General features: G+C 50.7%; 5 protein-coding genes across 5 annotated transcripts; 1 reads left to right on the plus strand and 4 right to left on the minus strand.

The window, feature by feature from the left end:
* Positions 1-223: 223 nt before the first annotated feature.
* On the minus strand, positions 224-4,389 carry PV06_02066 (uncharacterized protein). Its single transcript, XM_016402713.1, has one exon. The coding sequence runs from the start codon at positions 4,299-4,301 to the stop codon at positions 279-281; it is 4,023 nt and encodes a 1,340-aa protein (XP_016266610.1). The 5' UTR covers positions 4,302-4,389; the 3' UTR covers positions 224-278.
* A 274-nt stretch (positions 4,390-4,663) lies between these two features.
* Positions 4,664-6,453, minus strand: PV06_02067 (uncharacterized protein; the record flags this gene model as incomplete). The annotated part of the gene is made up of 4 exons (XM_016402714.1): positions 6,171-6,453; positions 5,715-6,004; positions 5,034-5,610; positions 4,664-4,929 (listed from the first exon to the last, which is right to left on the minus strand). The coding sequence occupies exons 1-4, from the start codon at positions 6,382-6,384 to the stop codon at positions 4,664-4,666; spliced, it is 1,347 nt and encodes a 448-aa protein (XP_016266611.1). The 5' UTR covers positions 6,385-6,453.
* Positions 6,454-8,560: 2,107 nt separating this feature from the next.
* Positions 8,561-11,439, minus strand: PV06_02068 (uncharacterized protein; the record flags this gene model as incomplete). The annotated part of the gene is made up of 7 exons (XM_016402715.1): positions 8,561-9,363; positions 9,414-9,882; positions 9,946-10,354; positions 10,406-10,806; positions 10,873-10,955; positions 10,998-11,100; positions 11,164-11,439. 7 exons carry the CDS (start codon positions 11,437-11,439, stop codon positions 8,561-8,563), a joined length of 2,544 nt encoding a protein of 847 aa, XP_016266612.1.
* Positions 11,440-11,951: 512 nt separating this feature from the next.
* Positions 11,952-13,400, plus strand: PV06_02069 (uncharacterized protein; the record flags this gene model as incomplete). Its single annotated transcript, XM_016402716.1, has 2 exons — positions 11,952-12,445; positions 12,521-13,400. The coding sequence occupies 2 exons, from the start codon at positions 11,952-11,954 to the stop codon at positions 13,398-13,400; spliced, it is 1,374 nt and encodes a 457-aa protein (XP_016266613.1).
* A 131-nt stretch (positions 13,401-13,531) lies between these two features.
* On the minus strand, positions 13,532-15,572 carry PV06_02070 (uncharacterized protein; the record flags this gene model as incomplete). The annotated part of the gene is made up of 4 exons (XM_016402717.1): positions 13,532-13,938; positions 14,007-15,122; positions 15,187-15,274; positions 15,330-15,572. The coding sequence occupies 4 exons, from the start codon at positions 15,570-15,572 to the stop codon at positions 13,532-13,534; spliced, it is 1,854 nt and encodes a 617-aa protein (XP_016266614.1).
* Positions 15,573-16,107: the final 535 nt, after the last annotated feature.

The following is a 16,107-nucleotide window of genomic DNA, read 5'->3' on the forward strand; positions in this document are numbered from 1 at the left end:
AACCTACTACGAAGGCGCCGTGCCGATCATAGACGACTTGGTAGGTAAAGCGGGCCGAAGGTTGGCCGCTTGGATCAATGCCATTACGAACAACATCGACGATATGGACCTAGCAGACAATCAGAAGACTGTCGAGTACATGCGCAATGACGAGGCAGGTTCGGGTTTGTCACAGCACCTTCTGGAATAGTATTGGAACTTAAAGGGGCCGGATAGAGAAAGAGCACAATATACATTTGTCGTACGTTGATATTAGTACCTACGGACCAGGCATTGTACTATTTAGTCCCATTCTCAGTGACAACTTCCTCAGCCATCATTTCACCTTCTTGGTCAACAATCTCCCTCACACTTCGACGGGCAGAAGTGACTAATCCACCATAATGATCTTCCAATCTTCCCTTTTCTGTAAACTTTTTGAGCTTGGTTTGCTCCTTGTCCATATCCTTGCGAACTCCCTCCAATTCACTCTGAGGGTATCGTTCCTGTAAACTGCTAGGAAATACCTCCCTCTCCAAAATCTCCTTGGGCGAAAACATATGGATACTAGCCCCTTCAAATTGTTCTAGCAATAGAACCCGTTCGATCGTGCGGAACAAACAAGTCTGTTGCATCTCGTTCTGTACCCATTCATCATCCTTGCCGCTAGTATCATTGATCATCAACCAGTTGTCTCTGATCATGACTCTTCTCCATATCAAAGCCCGAAGGTCATCCTGCTTGTGACTCGGCAAGTCTGAAAAGTCGACAATCCTGAGAGCGATGGCACATTCTTGGCCAACAATTTCGGGATTGTCTTCCGCCATGCCAACCCATTCCACCGAATCCATCAACGTCAAAAGGTCGACCAGCTCCTCAATCGACAACGGTACTTGATGAACCAGCGACTTCAAGATCTGCTTCAGTTGTCTCTTGAGAGCCGGCGTATCTTTGACCAGCCTGGAAGCGAAAGTCTCTACTGCCAGATCCAAAGTCGCTTTTTCATCCACTGCGGCTCCAACGGCAGCCAAGATATGCTGGTAGGCTCGTTCTTGAATGTCAATGGCCGATAAATCGCGATCATACCTCACAGTCTGACGAGGACGTCGATCAGCACCTTCGTCGGCTGCCAGTCCTGCTAATTTAGCTAGCGACAACTCGGTCTTTTTGTTCCAGACATCAGCTGTCTCTTCAGCAGCGACATTCCGCAGCGTTTTCTCAGCTCGCGCATAGCCATCGCTGCCGATGACATCGTGGATCCAGCTGAGCTTGCCCACACTTTGTCCGAACTTTTCTGCCTTTTTGAAGAACCAAGAGAGAAACTGCCGCTTTTTGTCATCTTCTTGGCCCTTAACCAAAAGATTGCCGCATTCATCATCTTCGATCATTTGACTAAAGCTGGCCCAGGCCCACGCTTTACCAAAACGCTCAAAGTACGTCTCAGCTTGAGCCTGCATGTCGGCGATAACTCTTGTGTTGACATCCTTGATCATGGGATTAGCTTCAGCTTCCTCTGTCAAACTGCCGTAATACGAGTAATGCAGTGCAACAAGCATCGGGCAGTTCTCAAGTTTTTCAGCCAGTTGAATCGCTCCTGGCATATTGAAATGAGAGATGTTTACGAGCGCCTTGTTCAACCGGTCACGCTTCTCATCTTTGAGGTTTTTGAGTTCATCTTTCAGGATTTCCGGGTCCTTCTCCAGCTCTTTGAGGTGGCGTTCGGCTTGTATGGACTCTTCCTTCGCTATACGAGAAAAGAGCTCCACCTCGGTCGGTAAGCGAGCAGCAAGGTCTTTAAGCGCCATTTTGCTGGGTGCTTCATACGGTTTGCCATCCAGATCAGTCGGCATTTTCTTCTTCTTGCTCTTGCCCAGTGAATGATCCCACCACTCAGTCAAGAACTTGCAGATGTCGTAAATCAGTTGTTGGCCAAATCGAAACGGCTCCGGAGCTGATGTCCACGGGTGAGGAATGTCCACAGGGAATCCTGCCACAAGTACTCCATCTTGGAACACCTCGTCTCCTAGACCGTACTCTGGGGCATTGTCCTCCCGAAATTTGAAAGCTGCAGTATATGACGCAATCCACAAGTCGACAGCTTCTTTGAGATAGTCAGCAACAATTCTGGGATCAGTCACTTGCATCGGCTCCAGTTCTGGGATGCAACTAGTCAACTCGGACATAAGATGGCCGATGTTATTGACACTGTTGACAAGCCAATGTCGTATTCGATCCTTCTCGCCTTTCTCCGGATCAGGGTATTTTTGTCTGGACTCGTGGAGTGCGCGAAGGGTGAAATCAAGATAGGGCATCTCTCGATCCTCCTGGGGGTATTTTCGCTGAATTTCCTCTTGTACTTTCCAGACAGCTTGGGCGGCAGCCAGTTTCTCGGCGTTTAGAAGGAGTTGGAAACGAACATTCCGAGGAATAGCAGAGGGGTAATGGTCCAGCAAATGTTGAGCCAGATCAGCAAGTGCCTTGGCTCTCATTCGCAGATGCATTTCGATAGAAGGTGCACTTTTGGGGACATGCTTCGAACTCGATGACAGAATTTCCGAGCTGATGCTCAATGCTGCTGCTGCAACCTCCTTGTCGGGGAAAGTCTGGGTGATGTTTTTTAAATCCAAAGGATTCTGTTTGATACTTCCAAAGAAGACTGCTTGTTCGATCTTGCTCTTCGCACTTATTCGGTCGACGGCTTCTTCCACATGCACTTCATCACTTTCACGAAGATGTGACACCATCTTGGCAATGCCGAAACCCTGAACACCAAACACAATCGCTGGTTGCTTTTCGCTTGCTTCTAACACATAGCCAAGGATTTTGTGAATGGTTCCATCTTGGAAACGTACACAATCTTGAAATGGTTCTGGTAACGACTGTCGTTCCGCCATCAGCTGTGACGACGGCGATTCTCGGATCTTAGCCAGAGAAAAGATAACAATAGCCGTTTCGAAGAGGACGAAAGCCACAGGTTGTGTTCTTGCAACACATAGGCGCGGTCGCCATGATTGTGGGTCTGAGGATTTGGTAGAGTAGCATGTGATCGGGTGTACAACCCTCACTTTAGCTCCCTCGTCTACCACCATTTCAACCAGGTAATAAGTCGTTCTCGCGTCTTGCGAGACTGAAATCAAGACCATCATAGGAGCACCGTGACTGCCTCTGCGAGTCAAAGCCGTAGTGAGTCCTGTGGACAGTTCAACGTCAAGCACCTTGAATTGTAGAGACGGCGTATCCCCGAGAATTACTTTCAGTGCGCTTCCAATTTCCTCTTTGAAGCTGAATGATGTTTCGAGAGAGTTTCCGACACTCAGATTGGTATTCCAGAATTCGATTTCCGCATCCTCGGTAGCCACAACCACATCACGTTGACCTTTCCTCGAGCCTCCTGCCTTAATGATGGGTGTGCCCTTTCTCCGATCGACGCCAAAGGCATTCCGAATGCTGCCAAATATCCCTCCGGAACCATTGTTGTATTTTCGCAAGAATTGTACGCCGATGCCGGGGCGGCCCATTTGGTCTCGTATTGTCAAATGTACCACACGACCGTGTCGCAAAGATAGGACAAAGCCGGATGGCTCAGCATTGACAAGCTCTTCCACGGCCTCGCCGCTCAGCATCCCAGGTATTGAACCCTGTACGTTCGCATTTTGGCCTGGGATGAACGTCGAGGCATTAGAAATTGTCTCCCAATATACTACTTTTCCCAGTTTGGCGGAGACTGCGACAATTCCTGGCTCTCCGTTTGCAGATCTGGCAGTAAAGGCTGCGAGCGGTAAAGGATCGTCGACCGAGGCGGGAGGGAAAGGCAGTTTGAAAGTGATGACATCTCGAGATGACGGGGTAGATGCGCTTGAATTGTATGGCCAGATTATGGCGTCGCTGTGGGTGAGAGCAAGGGCGTATCCATACTCTTGGGAAATGACGCAGGAAAAGGGGATCGTAGGCCTGTTTCTGATCTGCTCCGGGAGCGAAGGGAGTTGGGATACAGTGTAGAAGTCATTGCTGGACAGCGTTAACGTGGGATTTACTGCTCCCGCTGATCGATCTGAACGCTTTTCTGGCTTCTTTGCACCGCGTAGGGTCAATTCCTTCTGGTGCGCAGGGGCTGGAGTGTGTCCATTGGGTTTCTCGTCGCCTGCCTCACGTCCGGCAATTTCATTTAGACTAGCTTCAGCCAGTGGTTCGAATGTATCTCGTCGCAGAGCCGATCGTTTTCTCTTCGCTTGGGGAAGTTTAATTGAGTCTTCTGGTCCAGATGACGGTCGCGTTCTTTTGGGCCGGAGGGATTGCACGCGCGAGGCGTCCGGGGAGAACATGCTGAGCGGATTACGGGAGCGCTCAGGGCAATGAACAAAGGAAAGGAAAGGAAGGACGTGGTTGTAGACCTAACGATGATGGCTAGGCAATTGTTGCAGGGAAAGAAAAGCGCATTGTTATGACCGCGACCTGCGCCTTATTGCCGTGTTCGCTGGGAGAGTGACAGGCCTTGCCTCTTTGGGAACCTCATGATGCCGCTTTATTTGATTGGGCTTCAATTTCGTTCTTAGTCAGCGGCTAGCAGCAGATGGTAGAACAACCATGGACATTAAAGACATCGCAACTATTACGTCCAATTCAACTTTGATCCGAATACTATGTAATCTTGATCTAACGTTTTATCTCTCATTCCATTTCCGAATCATAACTTCGCCTGAACCTTGCCCTTGCCACTATCACTCAGGATCTCATTCTTGGTGCTCTCCAACCGTTCCTTGGTGACCTTGAAGACCGACGGCACGCCAGTTTCTTCAAACTTCTTACCAGTCCGGAGCATGTCTGCGACAGCTTTGGCCGACAGCAAGATCAAAGGCATGCCGTGTCCCGAGAAGCCCGCCAGAACCATCTGGCCTGGTTTCCCTGGCATTTCACCTATGTACGGCATGAAATCCGAGCTATAGCCCATGACTGAATGAGAAGTATTGTTAATCTTTTTTTTCTTGTATGCGTATTCCTGAACCAAAGAGGAAGGAAAGAAATGCAAAGGGGAATGTGGGGGTTAAATCACATACTTCCAGTCCACACCTTGTCCGTATACGCTCCACTGTTCTCCCAACCTGCAAAGGTTCTCTGCATCAACCCGTCAAAGTACGGTTTCGCAGGCTCTATGAGTTTGCTGTCGTCCTTGACATCATACCAGTGTGAGGTGTCGGACCAGAAATTTGGCTTCGCACCTCCGACGATGATGCTCCCATCGAGTCGGGGGATAAGGTAATCGTACATGGCGGGACCGTGACGGACACTGTAGGTTTGCATCATGCGCGGCGCCACCTGACCCTTCGGGGTTACTATGCGACTGCAGATTCCGCGCACGGGGACGATGTGGTCTTTGAATTGTGGTGAGATATCGGCCGTGTATGCGTTCGTGGCGAGAAGGACCTTCTTGGCTTTGATCTCGCCTCGTTCGGTCTTCACAAGCCACCGGCCATCAGGGAGGGGTTTGTCGGAGAGATATGTGACGGGCGTCATGGTTTGGAGATTTGCACCCTTCGACACTGCCCCCTTCAAGAGATGCATTACCATCTTGTATGGCCAGACGTGGCCTGCTGTGAATGTAAATGCCGACAAGGCACCTTTGACACCCGAGACCTGTAAAATATCATTGGGTCAGTAACGGCCATAACCCTCTGATTCACAGGGCCGCGCGGACGCCATTCAACCAAGGCTGGGAAGGGGGAAGAGGCAAGACGAACCCGCTCAGCATCTCCCTTTCGTGCGTGATAAACATCCTTGAAGTCCGTCACTCCAGCCTTGAGCATTTCTTCAAACGCCTTTTCCGTCTCGTCGGCCAATCCCTTATGTAGCGTAGCGTCACAAGCTCGAGTCAGAACAAAGTCACAATCGATCTTCTCCTTTTCCACCAAGGCCTTGACGGCGTGGACCTGCGAAGCCTCAAACTGAGCCACTTCGACCGCCGACCGCACACCGTATTTCTTGATGTACTTGGGCATATTGAAGTAGACGTCCGGCTTGAGATGGCCGCCTGTGCTCGACACGGATTCGTTAGTCGTTGAGTAAAATTCATCGGCGCTCTGTTCACACAAACGAATGGATAGATGAAAGTAACGGGCAGGGGTGGCTTGTAAGGGGAGAACAAATCAAATCCAAAAACTTGCCATTGCGTGCTGTCGCTCCCGAACATGCCTGACGTGCTTCCAGTATCACCACGGACGGTGGCGAGGGGTTGTCTTCGTAGATGTAATGTGCAAGTGCCGCTCCGGCGAAACCAGCGCCAATAATCAACACATCGCATTCCGATGGGAGGTCGGGCGTGCTTCGATGTGTGTCCAACTCGTGCGGCTCTGATCTCCAAAACGACGATGTTGACGTAGGCACAGGGCCTGGTCTCTGTGGTGGGGACATCGTGTTTGGTGTCTGTACGTCTGGCGTTGAGCCTGCTTATACTCTCAAGTGTATTTCGACGTTTGATATGCCAGGCACTAATTAATATCTCCGCAAGCCAGCAGTCGTAGATGATCAGAGTTCAGTAAATACTGCCAGTTGACCGACTTACGGTAAGTCGTTGAATCATGTCTTGACAAAGGCGTTTGGCTAAGAAATGTCGGTTTAGGGCGATCAAATGGCCCATTTTTTCGTCTTTCTCCGAAGGAACCATCACTCAGTTCACTCTGCCCACGTGTCTGCTGCTTCAAAGGGCAATGGATCATGCGACATTCTGCTCTCACTGAAATGTGTCGTGATGAGATATTGGCCGATCTGGACCCCTACTTCGGAGTTCGCATGCCTGCACTGAAGGTACCGTAGGAGCGGACGGGGACGCAATACACCATACAATGCCCAAGGAGACTGTTTAGGCTACGTCTAGAGCTTAAGGTCCGGGCTACTGGTGGAATTCCCTCCACATCTTCGTGATCTTCTGGAGTACAATACCGTCCGAGATAGTCAGATCAGTGAGACACTTTGCACGATAGTAAATAGTATCGCTGGAATCATGCAAAGATATTATCGTTATCATTGTTTAGTCGATGCGGCGATGATCCCATCAGCCATCGCTGGAAGACTAGGTGCTACAACATCCATCTCTCCAAAGATATCCGAACAGGGCTCCTTCTCCCAGGCTGAACACCAAGCTCCTTTAAATCTGTTGAACACGCATAAACAGTCAGCACACATTCCACTGCAAGGCTCTTGTCCATAAGGGCCCGCAAAACTTACCCTGACCGTCGGGCGGCACTGGCATCCCACATGTGAGCAGCAGCAAACCACGCCTCCAAACCATTCTTGTCGAACTTGCCCAGGATATGCTCGTAGGACTCTGGGGCGGGTTTACCAATGCCAATGTCGTCACAGGATACAAAGTTCTCCGAGGGCATCTCAACACCGCCTTTCTTCAGGTAATTCGATACACGTTCCGTGTCACCGGCCGTGAATGCCCAGACGGTGAAGCCAGCCTCTCGTAGTTTCGAGTAGCATTCGGCGAGACCTTCTCGTGGTTTGAGACCGCGGTACGAGTCGAGGACAAACTCCATGTCCTCGTCACTGACCAATTTGCGTGGTTCCGCGATGCCGGCTTGCCACAGCGTCCGATAGAAGATTGAACGCATCACATCAAACACTTTGCGGTAGCCGTTGGACAGACTGAGATAGGTGTACTCTCGCTCTGCGGCTTCCATCCAGGCATAACCAAAAATTCTGGTGCCGATGCCCAGAGGGTTGAGCTTGGGCCCGAGTCGTGCCTCGAGAGCCTCGAAGAAATTCTCATACGAGATGCATGTTCCTGTAAAAACGCATGAGAAGCCTAATCTCTTCTCAAGGAGGTTGATCACTCAGAGAGAATATCATTCTTACCGACAATGTCGAATACGACGTGCTTGTTCTGACCTCCCATTCTCGCGGGAAAGGCTTCTTCACTTGGGCTCCTTGATTCTTTGGTTGGGAAACAAAACGTGGAATGTGCTTTGCTGTCCCTCACGCCACGGTTCAGTTTGCTTTAGATTCTTGGTAATTAAGGGGCCTAGTATTGTTTTCCTAGGCAAAGCATAGGGCGCATAACAACGACGACTCGACAATGAAGAAAGGCGTGGAGGTGGTGAAGGTCTCGGCTGAACCCGCTGGACTTGGTCGTTTGCACGGAGCAAACCCGACATTTCCTTGGGGGAGCCGACGTCGGCTTCACGTACCCGCCATCACGAAAAGGCTGAAGAGAAATCAAGACAGGGCATCCAAGGTTGCTGACACATCATAGCCTCTGACGCGTACGTCCTGAAGTGAATGTGAGATGCCCAACTGTCAGGGAATTGATGGTGGTGAATCAAAATCTACGTGGGTTTACGATAGGTGACATCCCAAAGTCGGTGCTTTTGTTGTTCGAAGAGAATCGATCCTAAAGAACAACTAACTGGAATGATGGGTAAGGCCTTGTAGGTGAAAGAAAATGTCGAGAGTCAATACATTCGCTCTGTATATTCACACAACAACCAATTCGTCTACATGTCCTCCCCCATTCTGTTTTCCTCTGAATCTCTTTCCTCCTGAAATGTTTGCTCAAGCACCATCAAACATATTCTAATCACAGACACTACAACTTCTGCCCAGGCTGTTCAGCAAGCACTGCCACTCCTCCATCGATACATCGCTTTCCCGTCTCCATCACGGTCGTCTGGAAGTACACCAGGCCAGCATCTTTCCCTGAACCGCGCCACATTTCCACCTTCAAAGTCTGACCAGGAATTACCACGCCCGAGAACCTGTTGCGGATGCTTCCGTAGCGTCCATATGTTCTAAAGATGTGATAGCCCGTGATGCCCAAGAAGCAAGCTCCGTGCAATATGGGGTCAGAAAAGCCCGCGCCGCAGCTCTCGTTCGGGTCTACATGCATTGCTGCTCGGTCGCCAGTCAAACGGTAGAGTACCGCTTGTTCCGTGGAGGTTCTATGCTCGACTGTAACATCGGCCTCTCTCTGGGGCGGCTTGGAAAGCGGTGGACCCCGGAGAGGACTCTGACGGGTTCGAGGCCCTCCAAATCCGCCACTCCCGCGGAGGAAAAACGTGGCTTCATTGTAGAAGACGACTTCGTTGTTGACCGTGTCACGGGTTGTCAGGCCTGTGATCGTGATGGCAGCTTTTCCTTTGTCAATCACATCTAGGGTCTCGCCGGTCGTCTTCATCATACCCTTCGTGGGAATGGGATGGTTCAATATCTCCAGATAGTGCTCGCCGTGCAGGACACGTCGATCGGAGAAATTGGGTACGAGGACCTGATTGTGGTAGATCAAGAACTCCTCAATTGCAGGGATAAGAGCGAACGTCGGCACGGGCTGAAAGGCTGGAGACTTCTCATAGACCAGATCGAGGTCATTTCTTTTGGCGCCAACTGACAGATCTAGGACACGCTCAGCATACATGTCATCCAAATGAGGCCTAAGTACTCACTGTAAAGGATAATCTCCTTGTCTTCATATTGGTACGTTGGTCTCTCCCACTGGTTACCCTTCCAGCTCCTATCTGTATTCTGCGAGAGGTCCTTTGGAGTTATTGGGATTTGCTGCGGCAATTCAGCCTTGAAGGACGCAACCCGCGGCCAGCTGGCCAAGAGCTCTTCTAGTGAGCCGCCAGCTTGAGCTCCCTCACTTCGCTGCAGGACAGTACGGGCATGCCAGCCGCCAGCGACTTCGAACAGGCCACCAGACGCCAGAAACTGTGCTTGAGGAGAACTGAGCAGTGTGACCAGAGGAGAGACATACTCCGGTTTGAGCGGATTGTTCTGTTGTCCACCAGGCATGGTCTTGATGTTTGCAGCAAGAGCAGCTGTTGCAGCAATGGGAGCAATTGTATTCACGACAATGTTGTGCTTTGCACCTTCGCGGGCAAGGGCGTCAGCCAGACCGACAATCCCCAATTTCTATTTCCACGGTGAGTTTTGGACTTCAAACTTCAGCAATGTTGCTACTGTGGACGCACTTACTGCTGTTGAGTAGTTGCATTGTCCAAAGAAGCCATAAATACCACTGGTACTTGCTGTGTTAATTATGCGACCACCTTTTTGACGAACAAAATGTGGCCATGCTGCCCTTGAAAGCTCATACATAGCAAACAGATGTACATCAAGAACTGCATTCCACGATGCTTCTTCCATCTTTGCTATGGTGCGATCGCGGAGGAAACCGGCATTGTTCACGAGCATATCGATGCGGCCAAATGACTCTATGGCTTTAGCCACAATGCCCTTTCCATCAGTAGCGGAACCGATATGGGCAGCCGCCTTGCCACCACGAGCGCGAATTTCGTCTACCACTGCCTCTGCTCCTTTGAGGTCGTTGGCTACAACCGCAGCGCCAGATTTGGCCAAGGATAGAGCGTGGGCGCGCCCAAGTCTATGGAGCTGTGTTAGCTGGAGGTTCTCAACTTGTCTCGAATAAACTTACCCAGATCCAGCTCCAGTAACAATGGCCACTTGACCCTCGAGGCTTAAAGAATTCCAGGCCTTATTGGGTCCCAACTTGGGTAGATACGCAAGTTCAGCATCAGCATCAAAAGGTCCTGACGGGTAAGAGGGCTTGGACATATCCAAGATATCGTTCCATCTTTGCCATACCGAAGATGGAGTGAATGTTGCATCCGGTTTCAGTAACGCGCCACCCGATCTCACCCATCGAGCCGAGGTGGTTTTATTGCCAGAAACTTCGAATAATGTACCTGACTCTATGCTGTCCCTGGTGAGACTGAGAGCGGATATGGTGTTGACAAAAGCACGAGGTGACGGCTGCTCAGCTTGGGGCTGGCTGTCCTCGTTGACATACAAAAGATTGGTTGCTAAGGCACAGGACTTTCAGTATATACATGCACCTCAATGTGAGCGAGAATAATGGAACGACTCACTCGCTTCCGTCACCAGATATGCCGAGATGTTGTTCTTCTTGCCTTCCAGTGCTGATGTCTTGGTCAATCCGAGCAAGCCAAATTTGAGCGCTGTGGCTTATGTCAGTTTGACAGTACGCCTGTCGATGTAGTAGGTACACTTACTATTGGAATGTGCGTTTGACGTCCCGCTTGGCTGAAGAACATGCACAATCTTACCAGAAGATTGCTTGCGGAAATGGGGCCAGGCTGCTTGAGAAGACTACTCTCGTCCAACAGAATTCAGTGACCTGGACCTTGATTCAGACCTTTTATATTGACATACCTTGTATGCTGATATCAAAGCGCCTTCAACCAGACTCTGCCAATTTGACGGTGTGCTGTTGGACAAGCAATGGTCTGGCTTGCTGTTCACAATGTTGACCAGGACATTGACTGTACCAAATTTGGCGACGGCTGCTTCGATGAGAGTATCTCCACTGCCAGACTCAGCAACCACGTTGGCACCCTGAGAGACTGCCGAGCTGGCAAGCTCGGCTCCCAATGTGTTTTGGGCGTTGATAATCACCACAGTCTTCCCGTTGAAAGATGATGAACGCATGTTTGCTGTAGTTTGTGTCCTCAATTCCTTGTATCGGCATCATTTTGCCTCGACCAGTCCTTTGAGGAGCATTTTATCGCCTCGGAACGTACCAAGGAATAATCTACTCTGCCGAGGACCATCGCATCATTTTTCGTTTCCGGGCGTAACCATGAATTTCTTGCCATCCCTACCGCATCGGGTGCGAGACTTGACCGTGTCTGATGCGGAGCCGACATCGAGACCCACCTTGAGAGAGAGAGCCGGAGACGAGGTTTTGACATCTGATTGGTCGAGGTCGAACTCGTCACTCCTTGACTCTCGTGCCTTGCGCTGGCCCAAGGATGTTGTGCCTGGACGACAGTGCTATATAGCTCATCGAAAGCTCGGTTATTGGAAATCCCCGAGCAGGAGTCTAGCGAGCCCGTTACGAGACATTGTCGATTTTGACTACTATACCTTTTCGTGGGAGGTTAGAATTGTTTTATCAAAGCCATTCAGTTCCACGTTGGACCATTGAATCGAGTAAGAAGATGAAGCAACAAATTCGGGCTCCCTCCTACGTTCTGGGCGTCGGCTTGACCAAGTTCCTCAAACCACGCGGACAAGTCGAGTACACTGAACTGGGCTTCGAAGCGGGTATCAAGGCTCTCCTCGACGCCCACATCACCTACGACGATGTCGAAATGGGCATCGCCAGCTACTGCTATGGCGACAGCGTCAGCGGCCAGAGGGTGTTTTATCAGTTCGGTATGACCGAGATCCCGATCATCAACGTCAACAACAACTGCGCCAGTGCGTCCACGGGCATCGCCATGGCTCGGGACGCCATCTCGCGCGGCGGCGCCGACTGCATCATGGTCGTCGGCTTCGAGAAGATGAAACCTGGCAGTCTTGAACGGAATTTCACCGACAGAGCAGACCCTGTCGGACGGTTCATGGATATGAATTATAAGAGCTGGGGCAAGGGAGAAGCCTCCGGGGCTGTGCAACTATTTGCCAACACCGCGAAAGAGTATATGAATAAGTACGTATGACCTTTACCCTCTCTTGTCTCGGGAGAAAATTTGAAAACTCATGACTTTTCCGGTCTCGCTTTCAGACATGGTGCAACCGCACAGGACTTTGCAGAGATAGCACGGATCAACCACGCTCACTCCAAGAAGAACCCCTATGCTCAGTTTCAAAAGGAGTTTTCTCTAGAACAGATCATGTCGGGCCCCATGATCCAGGAGCCCTTAACCATGTCCCAGTGCTGTCCGACGAGTGACGGGGGTGCGGCGGCGATTATCGTTTCCGAAGACTTTCTGAACGCACGACCTCACCTCCGGAGTCAAGCCATCCTCATCGCTGGTCAGTCTTTCGTCACCGATTCTCCGTCCGCATTCGACGGATCGGCTGCCTCGTTGGTCGGCGCTGGCCTCGCCAGGACCGCCGTCAAGGAAGCCTTGAAACAGGCAAACGCCTCGATCGCGGACATCAAAGTAGTGGAACTTCACGACTGCTTCTCCTCGGCCGAGATGATGGCATTGGACGCTCTGGGTCTATCGGAGCCTGGCAAGGCCCACGAGCTCGTCCGCAACAAGGACATCACCTTTGGGGGTAGGTACGTCGTCAATCCGTCAGGCGGACTCTTGTCCAAGGGCCACCCCCTCGGCGCGACGGGAATCGCCCAATGTGCCGAGCTGGTGTGGCAACTCCGTGGCTGGGCCACGAATAGACTGGTCCCAGGTATCGACGTTGCACTCGCCCACAACGCCGGGTTGGGCAGCGCAGGCGTCGTGACTATCTACAAGCGCGTGGACGGCCAGAAGAATCGCCCCGTGGACGATGAAGAGGTCGCGAAGATCACGGGTCTGGGTTATAATCCCGCAGTACAGGCGAAGGGTTTTACCAGGGCACAAGCAGATAGCGCCCGGTCCAAACGACGCAGTGAATGGGCTCTCGAAGGGACATTGGATAAAGTGCAGTCGAAGTTTTAGTGGAAATACGCACAGACGAGACCGATAGAAAATAACCTTCTACTCGAGAATGTAGAATTAGCCCAAGTATTAGCAGTCTGTCACTTGGCACATAGGTCTGAAGTTTTGATCTCCCCAAACCAGTCACACATTCACAAGTGAGCATGTACATCAGGACCAAGCTTTGCAAATGCTCCCTGGTACCCATCTTCCTTGATAAGCTCAGCAGCCCGTTCTGCAACAGCATATACACTGGCCAAAAGATTGGCGCTGATATTGTTGGGAAAGACACTGGCGTCAACAACTCGCAGGCCTTTGACGCCCTTGACCCGCAGATGACCGTCAACCACCTCCGAGATCGCGCAAGTACCCATACCATGGTATTCACCGATACAATTCTCTCTTACAAATCTTTGGAGTGATTCGTCTTCGAGGCCGTTGTTCACGTCGGGCGAGACGCGCCGAGCAATTTTCCCGTTGTCAACCAGTGAATCGATTGCCTTGCCCGCGAACTTGACCGAAGCCGCGAGAGCTTTAACGTCTGCTGGGTGGCTTAGATCTAGAGAAGAATGTAGGTTAGCTATCAAGGTACGGCGTGTTTTACCAGGTATGTAGACCAATACTCACATCCAGGGTCAATTTGAGGGTATCTTTGAGGGTCCGAGGTCGTAATGTGCACAGTGCCACGGGACGCTGGATATTGAAGGCAGACAGCAAGGGCGACACGATCATTGTCTTCAGCATGGAATTTGCCATAGAGCTTGGACTGGTCACTAGTTCCCTCCTCAAATTTCATCTGTGTAGGAATAACAAGGTACTGCACATTTGCAGAGGTTGGACTCTTGAGCTGCTCGATGACTTGGGTCAACTGTTTCTTGTGAAATTCGGTATTGGTTTTGGTTCGTTCGATTTGCCTTATCATCTCTTCGAGTTCAGCATCTTCGACCAGAGCTTGCAAGGGCAAGAATCCCATTGTTCCCGGCGCATATGCTAGTGGGCCTTCCCGAGTAGTCATGTATTGTTTTTGGAACGCCTCAAAGTCTGGCGAAGTAGGAAGTGAGTCCAGGGAGAAATCGCCTTTCTTTAGTTCTAGGCCAACTGCACTGATAATATGGTCTTGGAAATTGGTACCGACTGCAGGATTTGGTACAAGACATTCAACTCCTGCTGCTCGAAGAATAGCGGGATCTCCGATGCCAGATAGTTCTAGCAGCTGAGGGGATCCAATAACTCCACAAGAGGCGATAACCTCTCTTCGAGTGCGAACTGAATGTTCTTGTCCCTTGTGGAGCACTTTCACACCTACAGCCACGTTATTGTCCAGAATTATCTTTGACACGGTGGTCTCACACAGGACCTTCAGGTTGGCTCGCTCCATTGAGGGTGCCAGGTATGCACTTCCAGCGTAGCTTCTGGTCCCCTTGTTCTGTTTGCGATCTATCACACTTAGAGAAGTGAAAAATCCCACATGATCACCAGACCATGGATCCAAGGGCCTGGTGCTTCTTCCGCTGGTGCTTTTAAACGCTTCTAGAATCTCGTTGTCGATTCGAAGTCCCCAGTCATTGAAGCTCGTGTGGATGGGCCCGGTGGTACCATGATATTGTGAAGAGACCGATCTTGCGTCCTCCTCATTCGCAGGAGCCTCTAGCTGTTCTGACTTTTTGAAGCAGGGTAAGAGTTTCGAGAAAGCCCATTCAGGAGCATCGAAAGCTGCCCAGTCATCGTAATCAGACTTATGACCTAGAAAGCGTCAATACTCATGCGAGCCACTCCGACGTGTGTGGGTGATATTTATGATGCTAACCTCGTACGTAGACCATGAAGTTGATTGAGCTCGAGCCTCCGAGCCCTTTTCCTCGTGGCATCGAATGGACTTGGTGGTGACAGCCATGCTGTTGTGGTCGTCAGTAAGACAATATATGTTTCCTATGCTGTGACTGCCGTTACCTGAGGGCTTGTCGTGTACATCCAGTCATAATCTGGGTTCGATATGAGGGTAGGAAACAACAATGGAGTTAGGACATTGGGGTCATCGAGAGTGTTCTTTCCAGCTTCGATGACTCCCACTGTAATGTCGGACTGCTCGCTCAATCGGGCAGCGAGAACCAAGCCAGCAGTCCCGCCTCCACAGATAAGGTAGTCATAGGTATGGCGGACAAACTCGTCAGCAGTGCAAACGCTCCCCGCCATGGTGGCCGTGTTGTCTCAATGTAACAATTGCAGACAGACGTCTTAGGTTTGAGAGAGAGCCGCATCCTCCTTCTCGAACTCACATACTTTTATACCCCAGACATACACTCCATGAGGCGCTAGCCCGGGGTCAGAGATGAGGGAGGACAGGGAGACGAAAAGCAGTCCCATTGGCAGTAGCGAGGCCTTCTCTAGGTGACTGGCCTGAAATCTCACTGATTTCACCATTGCGGCTCTAGCAATGCAACTCTTACACAGCGCATATGCTGAAATCTCACGGCTCCGTTGCTAAACGAATACGCTTGATACTGAAAATAGCTGAATTGTAGTCGTCAAAATCTTTCTGTTGTCAAATCCCCCACAATCCTCCCGCCTGAAATGCGGCTCCTGCGGAGCCGAAGGGATGGAGAAAACGCTTCCCCAGAAGCAGATACCAGGTACCCCGTGCGGAGGAAAAGAGATACTGTCCTATTAAAAGCATGATAATATAGTCTTTGGTAAGTTATCTGGCCATAGTAAGCATTTTAGACCAGCC

Source organism: Exophiala oligosperma (assembly GCF_000835515.1).
Source record: "Exophiala oligosperma strain CBS 72588 unplaced genomic scaffold supercont1.2, whole genome shotgun sequence".
NCBI lineage: Eukaryota > Fungi > Ascomycota > Eurotiomycetes > Chaetothyriales > Herpotrichiellaceae > Exophiala > Exophiala oligosperma.

Coding starts and splice junctions, on each gene's coding strand:
- PV06_02066 (XM_016402713.1), bottom strand. CDS start 4,301: ATGTTCTCCCCGGACGCCTCGCGCGTGCAATCCCTCCGGCCCAAAAGA.